This window comes from Chaetodon auriga, chromosome 20, assembly GCF_051107435.1.
Source record: "Chaetodon auriga isolate fChaAug3 chromosome 20, fChaAug3.hap1, whole genome shotgun sequence".
NCBI classification, from domain to species: Eukaryota; Metazoa; Chordata; class Actinopteri; order Chaetodontiformes; family Chaetodontidae; genus Chaetodon; species Chaetodon auriga.
In genome coordinates this window covers 9,485,279-9,512,887 of record NC_135093.1, presented here as the reverse complement: position 1 = coordinate 9,512,887, position 27,609 = coordinate 9,485,279, and the positions used below count along the sequence as shown (strand labels likewise).

At 43.6% G+C, this 27,609-nt stretch overlaps 2 protein-coding genes across 2 annotated transcripts; both read right to left on the bottom strand.

Moving 5' to 3' along the window:
• Positions 1 to 15,425, bottom strand: vwa2 (von Willebrand factor A domain containing 2). The gene is made up of 14 exons (XM_076760635.1): positions 15,216 to 15,425; positions 12,263 to 12,333; positions 8,072 to 8,146; positions 7,038 to 7,171; positions 6,846 to 6,955; positions 4,886 to 5,083; positions 4,666 to 4,799; positions 4,360 to 4,489; positions 3,099 to 3,154; positions 2,881 to 2,988; positions 2,218 to 2,796; positions 1,576 to 2,127; positions 1,220 to 1,342; positions 1 to 1,023 (listed from the first exon to the last, which is right to left on the bottom strand). Exons 2-14 carry the CDS (start codon positions 12,321 to 12,323, stop codon positions 893 to 895), a joined length of 2,391 nt encoding a protein of 796 aa, XP_076616750.1. The 5' UTR covers positions 12,324 to 12,333; positions 15,216 to 15,425; the 3' UTR covers positions 1 to 892.
• Positions 15,426 to 18,082: 2,657 nt separating this feature from the next.
• Positions 18,083 to 26,800, bottom strand: tdrd1 (tudor domain containing 1). Its single transcript, XM_076760461.1, has 25 exons — positions 26,659 to 26,800; positions 26,415 to 26,449; positions 26,256 to 26,307; positions 25,658 to 25,769; positions 25,467 to 25,527; positions 25,263 to 25,343; positions 24,982 to 25,161; positions 24,738 to 24,881; positions 24,373 to 24,538; positions 24,152 to 24,265; positions 23,613 to 23,789; positions 23,421 to 23,528; positions 23,068 to 23,238; positions 22,154 to 22,414; positions 21,647 to 21,778; positions 21,326 to 21,433; positions 21,060 to 21,227; positions 20,557 to 20,904; positions 20,348 to 20,464; positions 20,124 to 20,252; positions 19,200 to 19,367; positions 18,666 to 19,067; positions 18,421 to 18,481; positions 18,319 to 18,367; positions 18,083 to 18,172 (listed from the first exon to the last, which is right to left on the bottom strand). The coding sequence occupies exons 1-25, from the start codon at positions 26,798 to 26,800 to the stop codon at positions 18,083 to 18,085; spliced, it is 3,576 nt and encodes a 1,191-aa protein (XP_076616576.1).
• Between the last annotated feature and the right edge of the window lie 809 nt (positions 26,801 to 27,609).

Genomic DNA, 27,609 nt, shown 5'->3' with positions numbered 1-27,609 from the left:
GGCTTGAAATTTGTTTATGAAAACGTTTTGCCTCTACACGTTACAACTGTCAGTCCAGCTGGTCTGTTGAAAATGGACTCAAAGTTCACTGTAGCAACAATGCAAAGGACACTGGAAACCTGCAGCATTAAAATTTAACAGGGTAATTAGAGTCAACTCAGTCACCTCTCACTAATGACATAATAAAGGATTCATGAAGGGGAGTCATTTGATTATAGGGTGTTCGTCTGGCAAACATTTTTGAACGTTTAAAGTGTTTAAATGTTCCTTTTGCCTTTAATTTAAATGACCAACCATTTCAAATGTGCTATTATAGAGCCTGTGGCGTAATACTTACACTTACTAATCATATATTATGGAATTTGTCCCATTCTCTGGTGTTTCTCTTGTCCCCAAAAGTGCTATAAGTTAAAGCACAGAAACAGTCTTCAAAGTGTAATATAGCGTTAATATAACTTAAAGTATAATGTAATACATATGTACATATTTTTATAAAATAATTTTTCTCATAATCATCTATTTATCTAAAAAAAAAAATCTAAAGTAAAGTTTGAAAGATTCTATTGTAAAAAAAAAACAATATTGAAATTTTTTGGCACAGATTGGATGTTTTGGTTGGAAAGAGGAACAATAATAATAAAATCATGATACAGATATACAGTATAATATAATAATAGAAATGTTGACATGTTTGAATAGACAGGAACCATATTGAGACAACTGTACAACAATGAGCACAGTGACGACTGAAAAACAAACACACGGACACTGCTTCAGCTTAAATATTGATACAGTAACATTGGTTTTCCCTTTACTCCACTGTTTACCCGCATACATCCTTTGTTCGTGAGTGACTGTCTCTCTGTGTAGTGTTTATGGTTGCATAGTGTTATCAGGCAGCATGTCTCCTGCGGTGCAGTTTGTAGTGATGCAGGAGCTCCTGGTGGCTCTTCTTCTGTCTGCTATTCCTCCTGAAGCCAGCCGGCCTTGGAAGATCTCCTCTGGACGAAGGCCTGCTGCTCCCTGCAGAGAAACCACAGAAAAAGCCTCTTTGACAGATGCAAATAGCGCAGCTGTTGCTATGAAGATTCTTCAGTAACTGTGATGGAAAATAAATGCATCCAAAAGAATCAAGATTCCTTTAGGAAGGAGTAAGGATAGAGAAATCAAAGGAACGAAGAAGGAGAATAAGGAAAGAAGCCTCATTAATGCCACTGACTTGTTTCACAGTGTGGTCCCTCGTAGCCTTGGCACTGACAACGGAAGCTCCCTCCGGACAGGATGCAGGTCCCATCATTCATACATGGGTTGGGCTTGCACAGGTTTACAGGCATTTTAGCCTCTAATAGAAAGAAAGGTATCATTAAACGGCCAGTTTCCTTACCATACATTTCACAGAGTCATATGGTGCAGATCCCTGAGTTTTTCATTTTAATGAAAGAAAATACAGAAATTAAATCAACAATATTTTGCAGATCACATTTTTTTCTTAATCGGCTTTCTTACTCCTGTCCATTGAACAGGACAGAACAAGCTGGCCTGGAAGGGTTTGATAACATTTCCCTGAGTTCTCACCTGAACACAGCATCTGCACCAGAACATCCTCAAAGTACTTGAGATCCTCGTAAAACGGCACCGAGATCATGTGATCCTCTGATCCAGCGATCTGCAGCAGCCTCTCTTTCTGAACGTCTCCGATACCAATCACAAACAGTGACACTCCATTGTCTCTGATCTTCTGGGCTGGAACAACAGCATCCTCACCGCCTGAGCCATCTGTCACCACCACCACGGCCTTGTTGACTCCGGGCCGTGCGCCTTTGGCCACCGTCAGGACGTTGGAGTGGATGTGGAGTAAAGCCGTGCCCGTTGAGGCCACTCCACCCATGTAGCTGGCGTCACCCACAGCCTTGAGGATGGCTGAGCCGCTCTCATGGGCGTCCAGGTTGAAGACGGTGGTGGCTCTCCGCCCGTAGGCCACAAGCGCCACTTGAGCCACATCACGGTTGATGTCGAACTGGACGGTGAGGCTGTGCACAAAGTCGCGCAGAGTCCCGAAGTTATCACGGCCGACGCCGCCTGAGGCATCCAGGGCAAACACCAGGTCTAACGCCTGGCCAAGACATCCTGAAAACAAAAAAGATTATAACATGTTTGTTATACCTGAGGGACCACACATCATGTGAACATACTTTTGCTCTGTTGGTCAGTCAGTACCTTGTGTGTCCACGCTGCAGATCTTAGCCTTGAGCTCAGGGATCTTCGCGCTGAGCTCAGGTGATGTATAGGTGATAGTCCTCTGGGGATTTCCTGTGACGTTATTCAGCTGTCCCTTTAAGTAGTCTGGTCCCACCCCTATCAGGAAGATCTCTCTGTCTCGTGCATATTTAGAGGGCTCCACCACCTCGTCAACAGCACGAGTGGCGGTGAGCAGCACCACCACGCGGGGCAGATCGTCCGTGATGTCAGCAAAGACTGGCGCGCTCACGAAGCCGTGACGGGTGACGTAGCGAAGTGCCTGGCCCGTCCGGGTCTCGCCACCGATTGGCTGAAGTGCCTCCACCGCCTTGAGCAGACCCCTCAGGTCCCCTCTGAACTTGCCCACCTGGGCCTCCACTCTGGTCTCTCCGCCAAACACTGCCAGGCCCACTCTACTGGGGCTGTCAGACCCGATCACAGTCTGCAAGAAGCGCTTTAAGAAGGACTTGAGGCGGAGGAAGCCTTCCAAGGTGAGTGTGGCAGAGCCCTCCACCAGGAACAGCAAGTCCACAGAGCAGTCCAGTGATAGTGCAGGAGCTGAGGGGCGAGGGAGGATCAGGTTAGTTTGTTCTGCATTAAAGTCTGCTGATGTCTCACTAAGTGTAAAGACAGAGTACAGACCACAGTGCGGGTCTCCTCCATAGCCAGGTGGACATACACAGCGGTAATCCTCTGGACCCTCTGACACACATGTTCCCCCATTCAGACAGGGCTGAGAGTCACAGGGATCTACAGTACAGAGGAGACAGAGAGAGTAGCAGGAAGTAAGCTGAACGATATGAACGGACATCTTTACAAATACGTCTAAAACGGAGACAGACAGAGAGCAGTGGTGTTACCTGGACAGATAGTCCGATGGCAGACTGTCTGGTGTCTCCGGTACATCTTGTTGTACCTGAAACACACAAATTTAGATGAACACAAAATTCACTTGACTGAATCGAAAATCTTTATTTACATGAATGTAATATAGGATTAAATAGATGCATTTTCAAGCTTTTTACAAGCAGCAGTTTCACTCTGCTGTACCTAATTAGAATTATCACTATATTGACATGTTTGATTCCAGTGAATAATGTCCAGTGAGAAACACGTTGTCTTCTCTTAGTGACTGATAGAGAGCTTCATCATGCAACGACAATCACCTGAAGCTCAATATCAGCAGAACCAAAGAGCTTGTGGTGGACTACAATGCCTCAAATATAGACACATCTTCAACCCAGCAGCACAGAAGATCTGTACAATCACCACAGTTTATAAGTGGACACCCACGATCAGTGACTTCATTTTATCCTTTTTGTGTTAACTATTGTCTTAATTAGTACATGACTGCTCCAGTTACGTCCAACGACCTGTTTTGTGAGGTCACAGTGATCTTGCCACCCACAGATTCTAATCAGTTCATCCTTGAGTCGATCCTAAATTTGAAGGAATTCCCTCAAGGTGATCCAGAGATATCGTGTTTGGCCATAACAAGCCTCAAGAGGATCTTAGAGGGAAGATCGGCTGAAAGGTTGTGACGGTTCCGCATATTGTGACCTCTACTTCTTCCATTTCACTGTGGTAAAGTTGTAATGTGCTGTGAAATGGATTTTGTCAAAGGCCATTTTAACTTGCCCAGGGAGGGTCTGGCACAATTACACTTGCATGTTTTTATAAACACCCTCACACTGACGCAGCACATTAACACATGGGAGTTGCCTTTTGAACAACCACAGTCTTGTGGTTCATTGAGCAATGAAAGAGGAGAGTTTCATATTCCCCCCCCCCCAGTCTGACCCAGAATGACACCAGCCTCCTTCTTTATCGTAAACCTGCTTCTGAGGCCCCTTCAGCACCTGACAGGCAATGCGGTGGGTCTATCATTCCCGAGGAACCAAAGGAAACCAAACCAAACCAAAAACCACACTAACTAGATTTCAAATTCTGGGCAAATTAAGTTATCACAAATCTCATGCTGATTTACAAGAAACTTGATGTTTTCTATATATATAGAAATGTTGCAGCTATTAAAATGGTATTTCCGCTTTCAGGAGATAGAAGGATGGGTTTCCAGAAATTCAAAATCTTATGCATCATCTTGCATTCATGTACACTTGCCTGTAGTACGGACAGAGAGACGTGTACGGGGAATACCCCTTGGCTCCTTTCCAACACATGAAATTCCCCTGCAACTCTTTCACTGTCTCCAGTGTCTTCCTCTCACAGGGAAACGACTCCACCTGACAGCCTGGGGAAGAGGAGGGAAGGAAGGAATTTAAAGAAGGAGGCAAGGAGAGGCACAATTAATCATCTCTAATCTATTATGTCTAGTGGCACCAAACTAATCTAAGTCTGTATTAGTGGATTAGGAGCATGTGTAGAAGCCACCGCCTCCAGTGAGAAAGTGTTGTCGAGGACTCCCACCTGCAGGTGTGGCATTGCAGACAGAGAAGGTGGTCAGTGTGGTGTACAGGCCGTTGACAGCATCGTAGAAATGCTCGGCGAAGAAGACGTGGCTCTCCATCGGCTCGCTGGCCAAAGCGTGCAGCTCCTCCCACCTGGAAAAGGCGAAAACAGCGACCTTTTTAGAGGGTGCGCTGCAAACAAAAAGTAACACTCTTAATTTTCTAATCATCCATCACACCTGGGGTAGCGAAGGCCCACGGCAAACAGCACCACGCCTGCATCTTTGAGCTGTGCAGCCGCCTGCACCACGTTGCCCTGAGACCTCCCATCCGATAAGAGGATGGCGATCTGGGGCACAGCGGTGGAGTTCCGGCCGCCTGGGAAACCTTTCCTCAGCACATACTTCAGAGCCAGGCCTGTCTGCGTGCTGCCTCCCCTGGAAGTTCAGAGTTTGGAAATGAGATTTTTTTCATATGTCATTGTCAGAGCCAAACAGAGAGAGAACAATTAGAGAATGTGTACTGTGGTACAGAAGCCAGCAGAGTCAGTAATGTACTGCATATCACTGCCAAACAAACCACAGATCAGTTTAGGTTGGATTCGTCTTTTGGTTCTTGGACTGAAAACCAAAGTTTCATCATCCCGGAGCTCAAGAAACCCCCATTCTATATTTTCAAAAAGACTTTAATGTCACTCAGAGCAAGAGCCTCGCTCCATCGAGACACAAAGAAACAGACACAAAGTGGTCATGATTAGGAGAAAGCATGGCTGAAACAACACCAGTGACATGGAGGTACTGACGGGTGCAGCCATATTATCTTTCCCACTTTTTTCCTACCATGAAAACAAAGCTCTGTCTGCTTGAAGACAATACAGCCCAAACCACAAAGTACAGAATGTCTTACACAACGCACACTCACATTTTGGACAAGCTGGATCGTCGACATCCTGTAAATACTTGTTTTAGGTGCAGTAGGCAGACTCAGACAATGATGGATAAAGACTCATCTTAAGTAAGAGTAATTATCATTATTCCATGATTAGCTTCTGCAGCTGTTGTTTACAGTTTCATTTAAGACTCGCTCTTACCACACTGGGTTTGTGTATCCATCATTTCCGACAGGCTCACATGCTAAATCCTTGAAAATGCAACTTTAGCAAAGACAATTACAGACAACTCATTGATTTCTGTAACAATGTGCTTATTCTGAATTTGATGCAGCAACATGTTTCAAACCAGTCGGGGCAAGAGCGACAAAACACTGGGAAAGATGTGGAATGGTCCAAAAACACCTGTTTGGAACATTCCACAGGTAAACAGGTTGATTGGTAACAGGTGATAGTATCATGATTGGGTATGAAAGGGGCATCCTGGAAAGGCTCAGTCATTGACAAGCGAGGATGGAGTGAGGTTTTTGTGAACACATGATCGTATGGCTGCAGTATGGCTGCAACTGCACTCTCTAAGCTGCTACTTTGATTTTAGGCAATCTGACAGCTAATGAGTTCAAAACACGGGTAGCCATTTCAAAGCAGATGGCAAGCCAAAATGTTACTTCCAAACTGTGAACACTACACACACACACACGCACGCGCGCACACACACACACACACACACACTTGGCCAAATTACCTTACCTCTCTCTCGGCTTATGCACTTATCCAATATCCAGTGACCACCTGTGGTGTACCCCTCTAATCTGAAATTAATTTGTTTTTCTTTCTGGGGAGCATTTCTATTTGCCTTCTTCCAGCTGAAAAAATGTTCCAAAATTAAATAGGTTTCATTAGAAGTGTGTCACAGGTGAACTGTTTAGACCACAGAAATCTTGATTCTGGTGCACATAAAAACTCTTAAGCATGCAGGTTAATTATTGACCTTGGGAGCACAAAAAACATATGAAATATTCCCACTTACTACCTTTTTTGAAGCTTTCAGCCATATTTCACTGTCTTCTTGAGACAATGGATTTGCTGTCTCTTTCATAAACCAATTTAGCTCAATTTGTTAAGTTGTAAGAGTTTAATTTGACTATATATCGTCTTATACAGTCATGATCCGAATTATTTCAGTCATTTTGCTTCAGCAGTATAAAAAAAAAACTACTGCCATCCTATCACCCACTCCAAATCACACAATAATGTTTTTTGCATCCCAACATGATTTGTCCGAGTGTGAGATACGAGGAGAAACACACCTGTAAAAAACCTTCTTCATGTGCTTCTTCAGCTCTTGTTTGTTGGTGTGCGAGTCCAGGGCGAACTCCAGCCGAGGCGTGGAGCCAAACTGAATCAAGCCGACTCGCACCTGGACGAGGGCGGAGATACATGAAGGATGATTGATATGAGAGAGAGAGAGCGGGAGAGAGACACACAGAAAGAAGGCAAACCTTGTCTGGTCCGATGTCCAGCGCTTGACAGAGTTTGATTGCGTAGTGTTTGGACCTCTCAAAGCTGCCCTTCCCCACGCTGTAAGAACCATCCATGAGGAAGAGGATATCCATGGCTGCTGAGCACTGCATCACTTCCCGTGGAAACACACACACAGGTAAAGTTTTTGACCTTGTTAACATGTCCATGTGGTGGTTTTTATATGCTACAAGGCCCTACGGTGATATGAAGAGTAGCAGAGGAGAAGCCACATGCAGCTACGTAACAGTAATTTGCAAGCAGAGTCGAAGCTGCAGTTGTAGAGCTGCATCTAAGCCAATGTAAGGCATGAAGGGATTTTTATGTGTGTAATTTTAATGAACAGAGATGAGTTTTAGGGCTTAATCAATGCCTGGAGAGGAACTTTAAACACAATGGATAAAGACATGGGTGCAAACTCATTCATTCTCTTCATTGCATTTCCTTCTTTGTGCTCTGTTGTGTATATTAGCATTATGGGATCATCCCGGTTAGCGATCAAATGTGCTGTTACAGATGAAAATAATACCTCAACATAATGAAAGAAAAACAGCTTAGCGTGCCAGAGCTTTTCTTTCTACCAGGTGAACGCTCACAAAACCATTACCAAGGAAAAACTCTGCCTCTCTCCCAAGCGTGTTCGTACCTGCTGGTGGCATAAATAATCAGCTGTGTTGCTGTTGTGCTAGAATGTGCAGCTGATCATGAAGATGGCCATTATGGATGAGTGTGTTGCCTGTCTGTCAGCCTGTCATTCGCTCTGTCTGCTGATAGATTACTTAAAACTACTTATACTACTTATGGAGTCTCCTCCAAACCCTTCTGTGACATAGGCTGATAAGACCACCCACCACCTCTAAGGATTCTTCCAAAGTCTTGACACTCACAATTTATTAGCTGTTTACTGAGCCTGATCGCAGCAGCTGAGTCACTAGCACATCAGCTGACGAATAACATTCCATTGCTAACCATTTCGTGATGGTGATGAAGGTGCTCTGTGGTTATATATACTCACTTTCTCCTGCTGAGTTGATCTTCATGATGTTCTCATGGCTGGTTTGGATCTCCTGCACTGAGGTGCCCTGCTGGACTAGGAGGGACAAACAACACAGAGGTCAGTCAAACGTCCATACAGACTGTATGTACAGAACATTAAGCATGTACGGTGCCAACATATGACCTTTGGATTACGTGGTTAGGTCAACAAAAACCCTACACAACACACAGGTGAGGTTTCTTTCAAGTAGAACATTAAAGAAACATACTTTTTATACACAAAACAGGCTTCCTGTAATCTTGTATGACATTAAAGCAGTGTTTCCCAACCTGGGGTTCGGGACCCCTACAAGGTAAATGTGAAGTTAAAACACCACTGGAGCCTCCAGAAAAGTAAAATAAAATAACAAATGGGATTCAGTCCCAAAGCCAATACAGTTCACTGACTCCCACTTGACCCCTTTTGCGAGCGATAATTAAGTATTCAAAGCTAATGTGAGTGGACAAGTGAGGAGAACCATTCTTTTGCTCCATTCACTGAAAGGACGTAGCTCTATTCAGGCACACGTACAGGCCAGAGAGGCGGTGGGGACATGTGGTTTCCTGTTCAGGAACCCATGAGAACATGCCTTGTTGTCCCTGGTAACCCCGACGGGTCACAGAGGCATTCGTCCAGCCCGGAGACGGAGCGCTTGAGTGATTTTTACAAACATTAAACAGATTCCACTCTCTGAATAGCACAGCCCATCTCTTCACTCGGAATACAGGAGGAAATTGTCAGTTTGTCCCCATTAACTTAGCTGTAATGCCTCGGGCTGTCTACTTCATGTTGATTTAGCGCCTGCTAATTAGCAGATATGTCTTGTGATGACTTCTTCAAGTGCCAAAAGGGCAAAACAACAGAGAAGGCTAGAAACATCAAAGAAATGTTCCAAGCGCCAAAGTTCAAGCACATCTGCATCAGAGAATTTAGTGCTAACACTGACTTTCTCCTCCTCTGCTCATCTTTCTGTCAGGGAGGTCGCGCAGTGATGGATGGGGAGAAAAGGTACAACTTAAACTGACAATAACAAAGAAGAAAATGTGAATGTAACCCGGTAACAAAAATGACAGCAGCAGCATTAAAACTATGAAAAGCATCACCTGAATGAGTAATCAATGAACCAATTAATTAGTAAACCACTGCTTCCAGTGGCAAGAGTATGAGGTCTGCTGCAATCTTTTCAGCAATAAGTCCAACCGTTTCCTTTGATGCCCGTGATCTGCTGTGAACATGAGCATGTGACGGATGGTGGAGGAGGTCAGTGTTGGACAGGAGAGGAGTCACGAGCTTCCCGCTGAGACACGTTGAGCTGGCAGTGACCAAGGCAGAAGAGGGAGATCAGCAGGCTCGGGTCACCGCTCAGGTGTCTCCCTGTCAGCTGATGGTCAGAGAGATCTTCCGCTAAGCATGGCTGCAGTCAGGGTGTCACAGCGGTGGCAAACGTCTTTTATCTTCCTTTCAAAAAAGCCGAAACTGACGTGCTCCTGTGTTTTCCTTGCTTCTTGACAATTTTTGTCCACATTTGAGGTTCTTAGAAGCAACCGCTCAGGACAAAAATGAGGGAGATGCAGCTAATTGCCACATGCATTTAGCATAGCTGCATTAAAGCAACAATGCATTTTTTGGGATTGGTTAGCAGTCATCCACATGGAAAGACAATAAGATGAAATGGTCTAAACTAAACATGGTCTTGCTCTCATGACACGGTGAGGTTTACTGGTAATGAGCTGGTTTGAACATCATATGTCAAAAATAATGATCCATTTTTGCAAGTCATTGTGTGTTGGAAAAGATATAATGATGACATATTTCTGATTTGGAGTGGTTTTAGATGTGATCTCCAGGCTTTTTCACAGAACCTCAACAACTGTACTGATTCAGTTAAAGTCAATATGGTGTGTGACAGTCACCAGGTAAGGTTTCAGGGCACATGGCTAATCTACAATGGCGAACACATGTGCACCATGCTCTTCATCAAACCCACACACAGTAATATTGTTTGATGTGACTCAAGCTGTCAAAGGTCTGTCCTATATTCTGTTTCTTAGGTCTAAATGCATCTGCACAAGGAATGAAGATTTCCAAATAGGAGCACTGAACTATTTGATCAGTTTCTGAAGAGAGGGTATCAATAAGACTGGAAATTCTATATATATCTTTCACCTTGAAATGCTACACTCATGTGGCTTACGTGAAAAACTGGATCTCTGGAAACCTGTTCCCTCTCTATACCAGTGGGTCCCCTCCCCTGTGTACAAGCTAACATCTGCATGTATATTAGTATGTCTGTGAGAATGTGTCAGTGCTACGGAGCTGTACTGGTCTGGTGTGTTTGGAGTGTCTTGACCTGCTAGCAATTGGTTTCATGTGTGTTCAATCAAGCCCTTGATGACTGACTGGGCACACCTGAGGAGCAACCTGCACATGGGGTGGCTCCTTCTGCATTGAGGAAAGTGAGGAAACATGGATTGAAATGTTTGTACTTTTGCATTCAACACACTTTTTGTTTGTTCAGCCCTGTAATGTATGAAAATTTAAACTTTAAAATCCAGGCTTTAGTCTAGTCTGTGTGTGAATCCTCCCTTTCCCTTTCCTTCCCCCCCGACTACTGAATTAGAGATTAAAGACAAAACACATTTTTTTAAGGCACAGCTCAACCCTTGTGACTTGCTTATGTAATTTGTACCAAAAGACATCTTAGTTCAGAGAAAATAGAGCCACTGACTGCACACTCTTGTTCGAATGTCCATGAAATCCACGTCTTTCCAGAAAGTCTTCCATCATCAGGTCATTGGAGGAAAGGAACAAACTGCATGAGGTCGGGACACATTAAAGAAAAGTACCACCTGCAACCGAGAGGCCTCAGGTCCCACCTTTTCACAATCCTGACCCTTTCATCTGCCCCTAATTCCAACGTCAGCCCAACCCCAAAGTCCTCTTGATAGTGAAAGTTTCGGGTCTTGGCAAGCTGCTTTCTCATGGTCAGTGGGGCCCCACCGCTCTGAACAAAAAGTCTGTCTGTTCAGCCAAGTGCCTCGAGCGAACTGTGTATCTTTAATGTCTGTGAATGACATGTATGAGCCCATGTCTAATTAATCCCACCATGGTCCAGGAGATATATGGAACATCCCCTTGAAATCAGAGATTAAAAGTAGGATCAGCTTCTGTCTATCTGGGAAATTTAATTTGACAGGCTGGATTACATGGATATGTAGCCTGTAACATGTTATCTGTGTTGTCAGCACAGAAGGAAAGGGGTGGCGTCTTGACAAGGTGAAACAGTCTGGTTTGCTCAAGTTCAAAGTCTTAAAATGGCCACTAATAAATACTTCAGATGGTGCTAAAGCTGTCATTTTTGAAAACAACTCAAAGATTATATTGCCCCACAACTCCCGCCTCTCCCCTCAGGCAAATACCGATACTCCCAGGGCCGACAGAACGACTGACAATACGCCATAAAAACGATGCAAAATTTGACTTGCCTGGAAACAAGCAGTATTTTAAGCACAGGGGGCAGGAAATCACTTTGAGGAGAATATGATGGGAATTCTTCAGCACTGGAAACTTGACATGTTTAAGCAGTAAAATATCTCGGAAAGAATCTCAGGTTGACCAGAGGAGCATCAGTCAAGCGTCACACATTTTCACAGACTTCCACCTGAAATACACTCACAAATGCCAACATATTGAACGTTTTTGTCACTGATTTAATGCTTTTCTTTGTGAAAACCTATATATGCCTAGTGTTAATGTTAATCTAAATTGTAGCCTAACACTAACCCTGACATGGCCCATTTTAAGTCGTGAGGTTCATAAACACAAAGTAGAGCCTTCGGTTAGAGCCAGGATAGCAGTTTACAGTCTTTATGCTACGCTAAGCCTAAAATGTTCCTTAATGTTCCCAAAAGGTTGAACAATTTCTTTAAACAACTACAGAATATCTTAATTAGTGCTTAACCAAGTAAAGATGACTGAAAGGTTGTGTACCACATTTTGTACATTCACTGCATGCTCCAAATGATTTTTAAGTGACCTAAAATGAGCAATGATATGGGTACATTAAAAACATTAATTAGAGGAGTCCTTGATCTCGAGTACCAGAGAGATACAGGAGGCCCTCCTCAACTGAAAGTGAATGCAAAGCAGTAATAAAATCAATCAACCGACCTTGAAGCAGCAGCAGCAGCAGCAGCGTTACGAGGAGGGAGGGGCGGATATGAGGGTGCATGTCGGGACACCTGGAATGATAGACAAAGACGCACACTTAGCAAAAAGAGGGAATGAAAGAGCAGGAGAGGTGGGAGAGATTACGTGAGAGTTAGTGAGACAAGTGAGAGACGGGAGCGTTCATCCTCAAATTCATCTTGGTGCCCCTTGGAAGCCCTGACCCCAACTTTGGGACCCACTGGTGTATTTAATGAGAGACACAACATTTCAAACATGTACAGCTGTGTAGGAGCCCAAAATTTTGAAGTATTTTATTTGTTTTCAGTTTGGGTGCTTGTTTTTATATTATTTTTATGGGCATAACAAAATATAGTTCACAACTCTCGCTTTACAGTTATAAGGGACGATGTCAGCCATATAGGCCACGTTTACTGCATGACCAGGTAAGTCAAGTGGAAAGGTAAGTAGACCATGAGCAAGTTTTCGGAGCGAAGTGCAGGTCGAGCCCTGACCTTCCAAAAAACAACTCGATGACTGATCTACCACGAAGGAACACCAGAGTGTGGGTGTTAATAAAACTACGCCTTGTGCTATTTCTGCCTTTCTATTACACCGCTGAAGGCTGATAAGAGTTCTGCACACCACAATATTTTCTCTGCGGTTATTATTCCCCAAGGACCAATCAAATTGAGGGGAAAAAGGGCTGGCAATATCAAGATTTCATCTTCTTTTGATGTGTGTGTGTGTGTGTGGTCAGGAAGCCTTTAGGAGAGCATGTGTTAACAGGAATGTCCTCGAGATTCACTCTGACTCACACAAGTGGATTTCCACATTATCAAAGAATGGACATACGTAATAACAGCCTTCTTTTCCCATGAATATACGGTGGGTGAAAGAAACAGGCATGTGGTCCACCTACATTAAGTGCGCAGGACGCATCTGAGTCCCTGAAGAAACTCACTGAAATCATTTTTGCTGACGCTGTCAGAAAGTCATCTTCAGGGCTTCAGTTAGATATTACAGAGCACTAACTATTAAAACTAAAATACAAGGCTGTTGTATTAAGTTCCATTCAATCACACAGGTGTACCTGACTGTTGAGTGTTAATCATACCATTAGCCTGACATCTAAATCGAGGATGAACCACCCCGCCTGCCTCATTCTGTTCATGCTGGGTACACATAAGAAGTTGCAGATAAGGTTTGATTAACTCTGGCTGCTGATAAGCTTTGCCATAATATCCTGTGTGCGTGTGTGTGTGTGTGTGTGTGTGTGTGGCAGCGGGTTAAAGAGAGCGGACGTGCCAGAGAAAGCCTCCTTACAGGTAAAGCTGTGTGTATTCCTGAGACAGAGATAGAATTGTGTGCAGGACGGAGCCTCTGTTTAAGAGGAGCCTGTGTGTCTGCGATAGAGATCTGGAGGGCTGACAGGCAGCGGCCGTCTGAGGAGCCGCGGGGCTGATAAACATCACCAGGGGCTATTGATGCTCTATTTGTGCACTCGCCGCGAGGACAAGAGATTTCATTACTGCCAGGATGGATGCAGCATTGAATGCGAGCGCGCGCACACACACACACGCCTGTAGGAGGAAGCAGTCATGCATGCCGACATATAAAACACACATGTGCACTGCACACACCTGTCTCAAAATTGGCTCCTTCTTCACAAGCATTCTTCTGGCTCCTTCCACCCCTCATCTTTTGGCTTTCCTCACTTTCTGCCTGTCAGTGAACAACTTTCTGCTCTGTTCTGTTTTGGGGGAGTCTGAAATCACGAGTCCTTTATTTTCTTGCTTTCAGGACTCAAAACGTGTCAGAAAATCAAAATTAGCCATGACAATTAATGGCAAAGCTGTCATTCTGTGAGGTGAAATTTCAGTGACGTCTGACTTGAGATGATTAATCTATCAGTCTTAATCTGCAGGGATAGTGTTAAAAATGAAACTTTGACCCAGGACATTCCTGAAAGTGTAACCACCTTTAAAAAAAAAAAAAAGAAAGACCAAAGCTGTAGATGTGCCGTCTGTTTTGAAAGGGTTGGCAGGCTGGAAAGTGCCTCCACTCTGTAGGCTATAATTACAAAGGAGCACTAGTTTTTGGACCAACTTCATACAAAATCCTTAGATCCCCAATCCTGCACTAGGAACATCCACAGCAGTTCAAATTATTCCAGGGTGAGTCACCTGAAATAGCCACTTTTAAAACAACTGAAGAACAAAATGTGGAAACTTTTCCACAACATGACAACTGTCTGATTAAAAGCCACAACTAAGTATAATTCAAAATGCCTTGGTATGCATTTAAGGAAACCACACACAAAGAATGTAAAGCCCCAGCCTCCAGGGGGTTAAAACCCAGTCTAATGTAATGAAACTTGGTGGCTCATCCTCCGCTGATTAACAATCTAGTAAAGCTCTGTCTGCAATATAAATCACAACACCCCAAATTAAAAGGCTTGTGTGCAGATGCTGAACACATGCAGATGCCAGCTCAAGTTGAGAACCTCACAAAAATCTACCAATTCAAGATCTACTTCTAGCCTGTTGTCTTCCAACATCTGGTCACTCTGAAATGTGTCAAGGGTCAAGGCAGCTTTTTCAGGGGGGCCAGAGGTTATGACCCCGGCATGCAACGGTGAACCAGGTTTACACAAGAAGCCAAACTTAAGCCCACTTAAGCACTAAGCAGGTAAGATGGAGTTGAAGAAATGCTTTTAAAGCCGCTGTTGTTGCTCTTGTTACCTTCAGTCTTCCAGCAGATTTATATGTAAGACCAGCGCTTGCGCATTTACTTCAACTGAAGCTGGTTTCAAGCCACTAATCGGAGAAAATCATAGCCAAAAAGTAAGAGCCGAGTCCATCAAAGCTTTGCTGCTTTGCAGCAGCTTCCGCCCTGCACTAACAGACAGATACTCCAGCTTTTCCTCATTGAGTGACTCGGTGGTTCCACTCACCATGCGCTGTTGTGTTCCCAGTCCTCGGATTTAATCTAGCAGAAAGCGGTCCTCACTTGCCCCCGCACCTCGCTGGTTCCGGCTGATCTGCCGGGGCTCTCCGCTCCGGACAGGAGGAGGGCAGCGACCCCACCTACTCGCCATGCCCACCTCTGATGTACCTGCGCCGGTAGGGTCTAATTTGTCCTCCTCTCAGCCCGCACGGTGTGTGTGGAGGCGGGGAGAGACGAGACGCGCGTTACCGGCTCCCGTTTTTTTGTTTTTTTTTTGGCTTTAACCACAAAGGAAATTCATACTAAATCATACAAATGCAGCTGACTATTAATTAATGCATGAAGTAACTCAGAATTAACATTCTTCTATGAAGTGTGAACGAATAATTTATTAATGGTGAGCGACACGATTCATTAATTCATGCATTTATCATTACATTGTGTCGTATGAATTTTTATTTTGGGGAGAGCAAAATAATTGAGCATTTTTAAGGAGCTTGGGGGTCCCTGATAAATTACCCATAAAATATATCTGTTGCCTCAGAGCAACACTGTGGTGTGAGTCTACTGAAACACCAAGGTTTTCTACAGAACATACAGTAAGTGGAATAACTTAGAAAAGCAATGTATGCATTCAAAGAAGTTTTATTCTGACAAACATCAACCACAAATGGTTCCAACCAATCAAAATCAGAAGCTTTGAAGCCAAATCATCAATCAAACTCATCACAACTAACACCTCGTGTGTAAATGTTTGACACTGACACTGATTTCCTCTTCTGAGGAACCCCAGGAAGCAGCTGCTGAGAGACAGAGGTGGACGTCAATGAATGTGTCTTCATCCACTGGCAAGCATCACAGCAGACACACGTTACTCTGCTGACTGACCCCTGATCTGCAAGCCTGAATCAAGCTCACTGTCGTCACTGTCAGAGTGAAAGACGCTCACTGCTCAGCCATGTTCTTGTGTGCAGTTCCTCTAAGTATCAGCAGACAGCAAAAACACTGACTATGGTTAGAATTATGCATCCAAGCACGTTTCCAAATTTTACCATGTTGCTGCCTCAACAAAAGTGGTCACAATGTTGCCCTGAGGTCATGAACAAAAACATGTTTAAGTTCAGAAATAAACAAAATGTCATTCTTTACATATGCACGCACATCCATATATTTTTTTTATATAAAGTTACTTAATTTCAACGTGTCAAAATGTGATATTTATCACTTGGTGTCACTGTGGCTGAAAACGACCTTCAGGAAGATTTGGCAGACTCTGGAGTGGTGGTGCACTGTTCCACTGCACAATGTGACCTTCGCGGAGGAGTCATCAGAAGAAACTTTCCTGCGTCCTCACCACGAAATTCAGCATCAGACGTTTGCAAAGGAACATTTAAACAAGCCTGATGCATTTTGGAAACAAGTTCTGTGGACTGTGAAGTTAAACTAGACTATTTTGGCTGAAACGAGCAAAGACACCGTTCATGAAAAGATCATCTCCAACTGTTAAGCATGAGGGTGGATCAATTATGTTTTATGCTTGTGTTGTAGTGACACAGGGAACATTTCACTGGTATTGATTCAATTAAATACCAGCAAATTCTGGAAGCAAACATCACAACATCTGTAAAAACGCTGAAGATGAAAAGAAGATGGCTTTTACAACAGGATACTGATCCAAAACATACCTCAAAATCCACAATGGACTGCCTCAAGAGGTGCAAGCAGAAGGCTTTGCAGTGGCCTTCACAGTGACCTGACTTAAACATCGGTGCAAATCTGGATAGACCTCAAAGAGCAGTGCATGAAAGGATCTCAGAACTAGAAGCCTTTTGAAAGAAGAAGGGCAAAGAAAGACTCTTAGCTGGCTACAAAAAGCCTTTACAAGCTGTGAAACCTGCCAATGGGGAGTGTGACTCTCTACTGACCACGCAGGGCACCCAAACGTTTGCTTCCGGCCATTTTGCTTTTGGCTATATTGAAACTGTAAAAGATGGAAAAACAAAAGTAATCTTGCCCTGAAATATTGAAGAAATGTCATTTATCGTGTTTGGAAATGAGATCATCTTTTACTCACTTCACGGAGTCTGAAATAAAGTTTTTTTGGAATCCAGCTAACTTGGTCGCATACCAACTAATGTATGAAGTCACTGTGAATTAACATTCCTTAACTGATGATGGATTAAGCGTGACTGCACTGCCTGGTACACGATTCGTACTCTCATTATACAGTTACCATATATTTTAATGCTATTATTGTAATTTACTATAGGATTTATACTGTATGTCTAAATAATCAAAATGTATATATTGACTCTGCACAAAGCAAAACTGGCCAAATCCAGCCCTCGATTACATCACAAAATAAAATCACTTCACTGCATTCATGTTCTCTTCTTTCTGTCACAGAACCTTTATGTAAAGACTGAACTGCATGTTAAACAAATCAATCAGGATGGACATCCCACCTGAACAGGACTGAACAAAGGGGAACAGATGGCAGCACAGCACACGCTGCGGCACATGTAGAGCAGACAGACAGACACTTGGATCACTTGAGGCTGAGCATCTTGTGTTGCTGGTTTTTCTGCTAACTTAAACAAACCCAATAAGTGCATTCAGCATTTTTTCAAAAAAAGTTTTGAAATTAAAAAGTGACTGGAATATAACCACAAGTTAAAAACATAACAGAGAGGATAATCACTGATAAGAACAGAAAACCTGAACAAGATAAATTAAAAGATGGACGGCGATTTCTGCGGTAAGAAAACAAAATTAAAATTACAAGCCAGGTGGCTGCTTCTGGACTCCACATTCAGACATACTACTTAAAACCACATCACTGATTTCAACAAGTTGGCGAACAAGGCTATAAAGTTATGTACTTGGTGAATCCTTTTCTGTCTGCCCCACTAACTGCTTGATGAGAGAAAGCTGCAGCTGCACCAACTGTTCCAGGCGGTCGATCTGTGAAACATAATAAAGTAACTGTTATCCATTCACAAGTCTTCACCAGGTATGTACTAGATGGCCATTAATACCTGATTTTAGAACGTTATTTTATGATAAAATAACACAAGTTAAAAAAATACTTTAGAAAAACAAGTACAAACCTTCATCTTCAGGCTCAGACAGCAGCAGCCAGAGGTCTGAGGAGCTGGGATTCAAGCAGAAAGCCAAGTGAGTGAACCGACATAAACTCTGGCAGTGTGACAGTTTTTGTATTAACTTCACATGGAGACGCTATTTGCTCAACAACCTTCTCAAATGGATCCTCTGGAAGGAAAAAAATGATTGATTTATTCTTTTAGATTCATTGATTAACCGGTAAATAACCATTACTTGCTGCTCTTCTTTCCAGTAATTTGAAGTAAAACAAGTTGCTCAGACATTTTGTTCAATGTATGATGAAATGATAGACGCTAGTAACTGAATTAAAACAAATTGTGACTTGACCAACCATTGACTGTCACTGCAGAGGTGTTTTTCTCCTGCTGGGGAGTCTGGGGTGCCGGCTCTGGGGTTACAGTTAGGCCTGTTGTAGCTGTTGTGTTTTCCAGCCCCTCTTGGGTTTCAGGTATTGACTTGGGCACAGCTGTAGTGTTGGCAGTAGATGTGCTGGTGTCAGTTTGCTCAGCCTTCTCGGTGGTGGATGGGCAAGGATTACTCTTGGCCTGGGCCTGAAGTGCATCCAGGATCATGGCGGTGAGGTGCCCTCTGCCCGTCTCAGTGAGAGGAGTCAGTGAGAGCACGTTAGCAGAGCCATCGAAGGACTCAACAGTGGCGAGGACGCCCTTCAGCAGCTGGCTTTGGACCATCTGCTGCACTTCCTTTGGCCACTCTGCAGGGAAGTGTTCCTTACCTAGAAACAGAGGAAGGGGGGCTGTATGACGGAGGTGTGTGATAGGGTGTGCAGTCCACAGCAATCACGAAGACCACTTGTGGTCGAGGTTGAAATAATTTCAGAGAAAAGGACCGTCCCCTTTTGCCTTACCAGTGAGGGTGCAGCGAGTGATCTGAAAGGGGAGCTGCAGCAGGTGCATGGGGATGGGCAAGATACGGGAGAACGGCACCTTCTCAGTGTTTCCGTAATCTGCATAGATGACGCTGATGTCATTCTCGCCAACCTCCAGGACTACCGCACGGTACCAGTTACTGTCACCTGGGGGAGAGACAAAAAAAAAGTCTAACCAGGGTGTTCAGTTTCATGTATTGGCAGTTTTGTGAGCAACAACTGATGAAAATTAAGTATTTCCGGGGTGTACAGTACAATAGCCTATAGAAAAGGCCAACAATGTGCAGAAATTGTATAAAATAATGACAAAAGGTTGTACCAGATTTTCTTGCTCATTAGGTTTTAAGTCTTCCAAAAAAAAAGAGCCTTGAATCCAGCCCTTAAGAGATGACAAAGATGACTCTACCTGCACAGCTGCCTTTAAAAAAAATGATGAGCCTTTACCAGGTAAGACCCTACAGCCAGCACTGAAAAATCCATTAAAACAGACCCTGTGGTTAGCTGCGGAATGTATGCCAGGCTATAGTCTCCTACTTGCATACTGTGTTTAAAGAAGAGCCGCTCCTACGCTCGGCTGCACACATGCTGTGTAATTACATCTACTAGCAGACACCAAATTACCATCTTAGGTCTGCAGGGGCAACAACTGCAGGTGGGGTCTCAAGCAGAGTCAGCAAGCAAACATGAAAACTGGAGAGGAGAATGAGAGAGGGGAATTTGGAGCGGCAGATAGCGTCTCTCTCAGAGCAGAATGGCTCAGTGATGGATCAGCTGGTCGGCCCTCATAGGATCACCTGCCTATAATCATTGATGAGTGGAATGATTCTGCCTGTGTGAGGGGCTTTTCCTCTGCTGACAGTATCTATCAAACAAGAAAGAAAATACCATTGTTTTGTTCCTCACCAGAGAACTGGGCACAGCAGGCAGCCCCAGGGTCTGGTCTTCTCAGGACGGCGGCGGATAAAGAGGCCTGGTTGTTGCTGCAGTAGGCAGCCAGCTCCATCATCAACCCCCGAAACTTCTGCTGGTCCACTGCGCAACAACACATAGCAATTACAGCAGGAAGGAGAATCCAGTTTTCAACATTTGTGCATCTTCTTATGACAGGAGTAAGAGTGTGTTCTGACCCTGGCTGGCAGAGAGCAGGTAGAAGAGGGAAGGACTAATAACAGCTGCAAAGGAAGGCTGAAAGGTCTCCTTAAGAGGCAGCTCCACTGTCTTCCAGTCCACCGGGAAAGATGGGGCTGAAACAAGATTATCACACAATTACAAATCAGGCTCCTCAAATCATCAAAGCATTGCATTTCATTTAAAGGACACCTACACTCCAGCTGGCCTTCTGATAGTGCTGCAGTCCCTTCAGTTGGTATGTGTTTGGAACTGGCTCCGGTCTGGTCAGATGCTTGTGCATTCATTTGGCTGGGCTTGTTTTTCTGTATTTTGTCTTGGTGTTTGGCCTCACAGCCCGTGGTTTCACGTGTCTCTTTGGGAATCGCTCCAGGAGCTTTGGCTAGTTGCATGGAAATGAGTGAAGCTGCCACATCCTTCCCTCTGCTCTCCAGCTCCACATCGTAGCCTTGTTCAGAGACAGAAAGGACACGTGCGGAGAGCTGCTCGCCATCCACCAGATTCTGGAAGTGCAGTATGGCTTCACTGCTCCACTCTGATCCCAGGGGCTCCACGCCTGTATCCAAGCACACACACACACCTTGTAAGAAGCTTTACTGTAGACCAGTCTACATCTCACATGGCTTTTAATACCAAGTATGATTTGTGATTTCAGCCATGGCTTCATGTGTAGGGTCATATTTGGACACACACACACACAAGCACACACACCTGCGAGCCTGCAGCGCATGGACTGGAAGGGTAGAGTCAGGAGTCGGGGTGTAATGGATTGAAGCTGGTCCTTTTGCAGTTCCATGCTAAAACCATAGTCCACAAAGATTACAGACACCTTGTCTTCAGACAGCCCGTTTACCATCGCCCGATACCAGGCTCCATCACCTGGGGAGCAAAAAGCACATCGTGAACAACCAGATTAGCTTCAGATTTAGATTTATTTGTTCTTCTGCAAGGAAAACTGTTACAGTAACTAGTCTCACCAGGAAACATGGCACAACAGGGCTCTCCCACTTTCGGCACAAAAGGTGAGGCATTCGCTTCACAGTGCTGTTTCAACTCCGCCGACATCTCTATCAGCCTCTGATGGTCTGACAAACACACAAATACAAAAGATAAACCGTTAAAAGTGGCAGGAGAAAAGGTCACATCACAGGATTCAAAAGCAAGGATGGAGCGAGGTTCACAACTTTGTGATGTCTAGACAAGAATCCATAATAGTACTAACTATCTGACAATACTCATCTTAATTTGCTATTAACAACCAATAATCACGGCCTTCTAGGCTGGAGAAACATTTATACCTGTAGTACTGTTGATGCGGCAGTAAAAATCTCGAGGGTTCTCCAGGACACTGGCTAGCAGCGCCACTGTCTGGCCATCAGTGGGAAGTTCAGGCCATGACCACACCAGAGGCTGAGAGGCTGCGTCAGGCACTGAAGAACACATTACAGCACAACAAAAATGCGTGAAATATAGGCCTGTGTATTTTACAGTCAAAATTATAAAGTTAAAAAAAATCCTCTGTTGAAAGCAGTGGTTAAAAGAGCTGTCTACATGCTCATACATTAAGTGAGTGAAGAGTAATTGTGACTGTAATATTTGCATTTGACAGAGATATATGACATTTCAGTTAAACTAACATTGCCCTAATATTCAATATCCCGTAAAAACCTGAAAAGGTTGTTAAACACACTCAAAAAACGAACAACAAATGCTTCAATTTCCTACTTATTTTTTACATTGATACATACACACACTTGATCATTTTCATATCAAACTAAGCGTGATTAATTTGAGACTCTTCCCACCATGTGGTTCGGCAGCAGCGGTTGCAGCCTGGTCAGCCTGCTGGTCACTGCCGGCGGTAACAGGAGCAGGTGCAGTGAAACCACCAGAGGTCAGCAGCTCAGCAATATTGGCCTGAGGGTCACTGGTCTTGTCAATCATGGTCACCAAAGCCTTGCCCTCATGCGCTCCCTGGATCTCGATGTGCAGTATTCTGTTCGATACCCTCCGCTGCAGCGCCAATAAGCACTCCTCTGACCAGCTCTCCCCATCAGGCCGCACCCCTGGAAAAATGCCCAAAGACAGATTTTTGAGAGGGTGTGAGAGACACCAAGCAAGTCTTCAAACCCAATAGTTGTAGCATACTCTCAAATATAATGCTTGATGAGTTTTTTTTAACAGTTTCAGGGACATTAGGGAAAGATCTGCTCTCATAATCTGATATCACTCCAACAGCTGTCAGGCTGTTTAACTCCAGCATCACTAACAGCACTGTGCTGAGGTTGCTTCACATCACAAGCATCTGCTAATATCCACTACTAATGTCCTACACCATATTTTTTTACTGTGCAATAGTACAATTTATACTCTTTGTATATAATGTACATATAGTTGATTACATTATGTATCCTTTTTATTGCCTGTTCTTTTTCTATGTCTCCTCTTTGTTTCCCTTGATTTCCCTGGCATGGGATCAACAGAGTTATATCTTATCTTATATAAAAAGGAATGTGTCAATGCAGTTCAAGACAGATCACAACATTTGAGACACTTAAATGTGTATAGATGTAAATAGTAAATGTATATAGAGTAAAGCCAAGGCAACCCTGAGGTAATGTTACTACCTGATATAGTCATGAAGGTACGGGGGTTTTGGGGTAAATCTGTTTTTGAAGTTCTAACCATTTAAATTGTGCTTCACAGCAGATACACCTACCTGCTAGACCACAAGGTATAGCCTGCATGGGCAGGGCCAGTAGTGAAGGGCTGATGGGCCGCAGGTGGTCTAAATCCACCTCCTCAGAGTTGCCAAAGTCAAGGTAGCCGACACAAATGCGTTCCTCTGATGGATAAGCCAGAACTTTAGCCCTGTACCACTGCTTGTCCTCTGGAGGAAACACAGAGGTCAGAGCTCAGGTTCATGACGAAGGTCAACAAAGGGAGGGAAACTATTCATCTGATAATATTCTGCATGACACCAGGCATATTCTCATTAATCAAACTGTCTCATTCTGCAAAACTCTCAAAGTGTGACACTACATATTCTCAGTATGTACATGCATGTTGTACCTGAGAACTGGACACAGCAAACTGTGCCGGGGGCTGGTCTGAAGTTCTGGGGGGCTGGGACCTGAGAGCAATGTTCCCTCAGCTTCAATTGCAACTCCTGAATCACTCCTATGAACCAAAAGCCCTCAAGTTAAAGATACATGTCAGAGTCCAGCGCTTTAAGTTCTGAGTGCCAGAACAAATGCTGCTTACCAGCGTTCTCCAACTTCTGTACGATAATTTCATTAGGTGACTGCAAGTGGGTGACCACAACTGAGAAGGAGTCACCCACTGCTTGTATCATTGGCTTGGGTGGCTGAGCCCAGGTGTTGTCATCCTTCCCATCAGCGCAACGCCTGAAGTTTTCCAAAGATGTACTCACCATGGCGCCTGAGGAAATTAAACATTTTCATGATATTTACATTCACAGAAATTAAAATTGCTGCTCTGACTTAGAGGACAAATTAGGCCTAAGCCATGACAGAAAGATTCTGAATTGCTAACAAATACAAAACAACTTCAGACACTGAAAAATCCCACTAAATGTTCCCAGAAGCTACATGCATTGTCTAATTTGAATCAGGGTATCTATAAAATTTTTGGTGTAAATTAACTGACCTTCATGACTTTTAATACCTCCAAAATGAGTGCCAACATTACAGTATGCATTTCAGCAAACCGTGCAGTGTAGCAGGGATTTCTAGTGATTCTCCCCAGTTTAGGCCCATATGTCACAGCCCTGGTCTGCAAACTGATGAGATGGGAAAGTGAAGCTGACTTACGAATTTCTTGCTCAGTTGGCGTTATTTTGTCTGTTTCCTTTGCTGCATAACCGTACTCAAGGAGGAACGTGCTCAACTGCTTTCCTAAAGACACAGGGAGAGGTTTGTCTTACTTGGGTTTAAACTTTTGCCTGTGCACCCATCAAAACGGATATTCTTTTCTACCTTCCCCACTCCATAAAGTAACCTACCCATGGACAGCAGGATATCTACAACATGGATGCGACCATACTCTGGTGTTTCCACCAGTTTAACAGTCACAGACTTGCCGGCCAGCATCTGTCTCACTGCAATACAGCACTCGCCTGACCAGTTGCCAGCCACTGGCACCACCCCAGCAATACGGCACTCCATTGCCTGGAAGTAATAGATGCAACTGTTGTTCATGCTGGCTGTAAGACAGTGCACACTGGCAGGGTGCCTGTTATGTAGGAGATATGACTTTGAATCTGCATCATTAACATTCACAGAACAAAAAAATTAATTTGAAACCCTTCCTTGTCACATTGGCATACAAAAAATAAAACAAACTTAAATGGTGTGAATATGCACTTACGCATGGACAAAATGTTGGGATATTAGCAGCCAGGGGCCTGATCCTGTCTATAGGAACATGTTCTTCATTGCCAAAGTCAATGTAAAGGATATTAGCAATCTTCTGGTCAGTAGCCAAACTCTGGACCAGGCCTCTGTACCAGTTCTACACATTAAAAAAAGAAAAGCAAACACAAGTGGCACAGTCAAGCAATAAACTAAAACCTGTCTCTCTTGTCACATTGTTTCTGAAGACATCAGCTCACCAGGTCAAAGGAGAACTGAACAGCGCAAACCTCTCCAACACAGGGCACATATGTCATCAGTGATGAGGAGCTGTAGGTTTTATGAAGCTCTGCGCTGATGCTCCGCAGAGCTTCCAGCAGCTCAGGGCTTTGGGCAAGAGCAAAAAACCTGCCAGGACTGTAGAACTCCAGAACTGATGCCTAAAACCACACACAATTAGAAGAAAGAGACACTGTGCTTTGGTATTGACAACACTGGCTGGATCAGTCTTAAGAGTTGAGCCAAACTGGGTGTGTTATACCTGGATGTCTGCTCCCTTAATTACTTTAGCCATATGCAAGTCCTTAAAATAGACCCTCTGGAGGCTGTTTGTATTGGCATCCTTCAATAAACATAAATAGCAAAACATGGATCAGGAATCTTTCAGATACTGTTATTTAAAATCAAAAAACATAAATCTTGACTTCATACTTGAATCAGAGGATCTCCAAATCATTGCAATTACCTTAGACTCTGAAAGGACTGCTCCGTTCACTGGCGAGCCTCTGGTTTCCTTTGGAGTCTCTCTTTAGATTATAAGAAACAACAGATGGCACATTATTTTTTGGACATTCCATAATAATTCAACTCTTTGCTAGTGAATTAATACATCATCCCAGCTGACAGTCAGCGGGACTCAGAGTTGACCCAGCTTACTTTGGTTCTGAATCAATGGGCTTGCACATGTGACAGTGTGCCTTCCAATCTTTCGTCTGACACGCCACAGAACAGTAAGGCCTCTTCTTGCAGCGCTTGCACCGGAAACTTCCTGTCAACAGACGATACAAAACAACGAGAGGCAAGAACATGGGCCATCACAAAACAACAATGAGGAAATCTGTTGCGTTCCATGAAATGTTGTGTCAGGATATATTTCAAATCATTAACTCACATCACATTACAAGACTTACTTTTTATACTGTCACTTTTCTAAAGGTTGACAGGATACGATGTAAAAAGCCATCAATGTTCTAATTAATTTGCCTACGCTGACACATTGGCATAATTGAGATAAGAACAAATGACCTGAGGACAAAATCCTCGCATGTATGTAACTTAATCTCAATAACTTCGAAAATTAAATGCTTTGTTTGAGAAGCGTTACTGGTCATTAACAAACATAATGTAAATCACGCAGCCTCTGTGACTGATTTTGATGAATACTTGTACACTGTTGGCACCACATTGTGCAAGGCTGTAAGAACTTTACACACCCAGTCCCACAAAACTGTTATTATAATGGTGACAATATTACCTTGTTCACCACAATAACTGCAGAAGACTGCTTGTGTCAGGGATCCGGTCACCTATGAAGACAGAAAAACACTGTGGGGAAAATGGCACTGATAAAGGACTTTAATATCAAACTGGAACATCGACTAAGCCAATGATGAACTGCAAGTTTGTTACATACTGCAGTATCCATGCTGCCTGGTGAATTTACAGGAGCTGCAAAAAAAAAAAAGAGGAATAAACCTGGTGCAATATAAGGTAATATAGCACCTAATAATGCTACCAAGTTCACAGACTAACGTTTTATTGCTGTTTAGTTACTATTTGCAGTTATCCAATTCAGAAAAACTACGGCTATGTCCTGCAGGTGTGTCCGATAATGGATGTCCGTCGTTGCTTGTCTGGTGACGATGGCATTGACTTACTGTCTCCAATGGCGTCTGACACGGAGCTCACAGGTCTAACATCGGTCATTGGAGGCGCTGCGCAAAGAGCCAGCGGGCTCGACGATGGTTTCCTCAAAGGCTGGTTCAGCCGAACCAGGTTTGGAGAAAATGAGCGGTACATGGCGGCAGCTGTCAACATCGTAGAAATTGCGTTGTCAGTTCCTTAAAATATGATGTGGGCATAACAAGTGCACAACGTTTTCGTTTACACTTAACAAGCACTGCATTCTTAGCTAGCTCAACGGTGAAACAGCTAACTACTAACGTTCACGGTTACAGGCAAGCTAACTCGCGAATTAATTAGCTGTTAGCAAGCTAACAGAAACCGCGATAATTGAGTAAAACTTTCAAAGACAAAATTAAACAATGTTATACTACGAAACATAACTGAATATATAAACTCAAATACATAACTCTACCTTTACTTTATGGTTTTATATTCCACTGTCAATATTTTACCTAACGAGTGAGTGCACGTGCTTGGAAAGAGGTCAAGTGCTGCACATGCGCAGTAGCGTCAAAACCAGAAGGTCAATAGGCCGTGATGACCGGTACGCCTGTCTCAAGACAACAGACGTTTCTTGTCCTTTACAATTATTAAGACCTTAGAAAACCAAAAGCATCTATATTGTTGAAAATTTCAATACCTGCATTCTTATATTAGATAATATACCTGGAACAATTATATTATCAAAGAATCAAAAGCTTAATTGTCTGTGAAGGACTGATTATCCAAGCCATGTACTTACTGAGTACCAGCCTGAACACTGAGCATCAACAACTGTCAGGTACCAAGAATTGGCACTAAACTGTCAGTCAGACTGAGTCTTGGTATCAAATTGGCATACCCAGCTCATCAACGCTGTATTAGTCAGTACAACGGTTATGAGCTGTAAGTAATTTGTAATGTCATATCAATGGCATGAGACT

Bases quoted from the DNA above. Each gene is read 5' to 3' on its own strand.
- vwa2 (XM_076760635.1), bottom strand. From the start codon at position 12,323: ATGCACCCTCATATCCGCCCCTCCCTCCTCGTAACGCTGCTGCTGCTG. The intron at 8,147-12,262 runs GTCGGTTGATTG...TGTCCCTCCTAG, and splicing joins GCTGCTGCTGCTGCTTCAAG to TCCAGCAGGGCACCTCAGTG. The intron at 7,172-8,071 runs GTGAGTATATAT...TTCCACGGGAAG, and splicing joins GATCAACTCAGCAGGAGAAA to TGATGCAGTGCTCAGCAGCC.
- tdrd1 (XM_076760461.1), bottom strand. From the start codon at position 26,800: ATGTACCGCTCATTTTCTCCAAACCTGGTTCGGCTGAACCAGCCTTTG. The intron at 25,528-25,657 runs GTAAGCTGGGTC...TATAATCTAAAG, and splicing joins CCCATTGATTCAGAACCAAA to AGAGACTCCAAAGGAAACCA. The intron at 24,266-24,372 runs GTAGGTTACTTT...CTGTGTCTTTAG, and splicing joins AGATATCCTGCTGTCCATGG to GAAAGCAGTTGAGCACGTTC.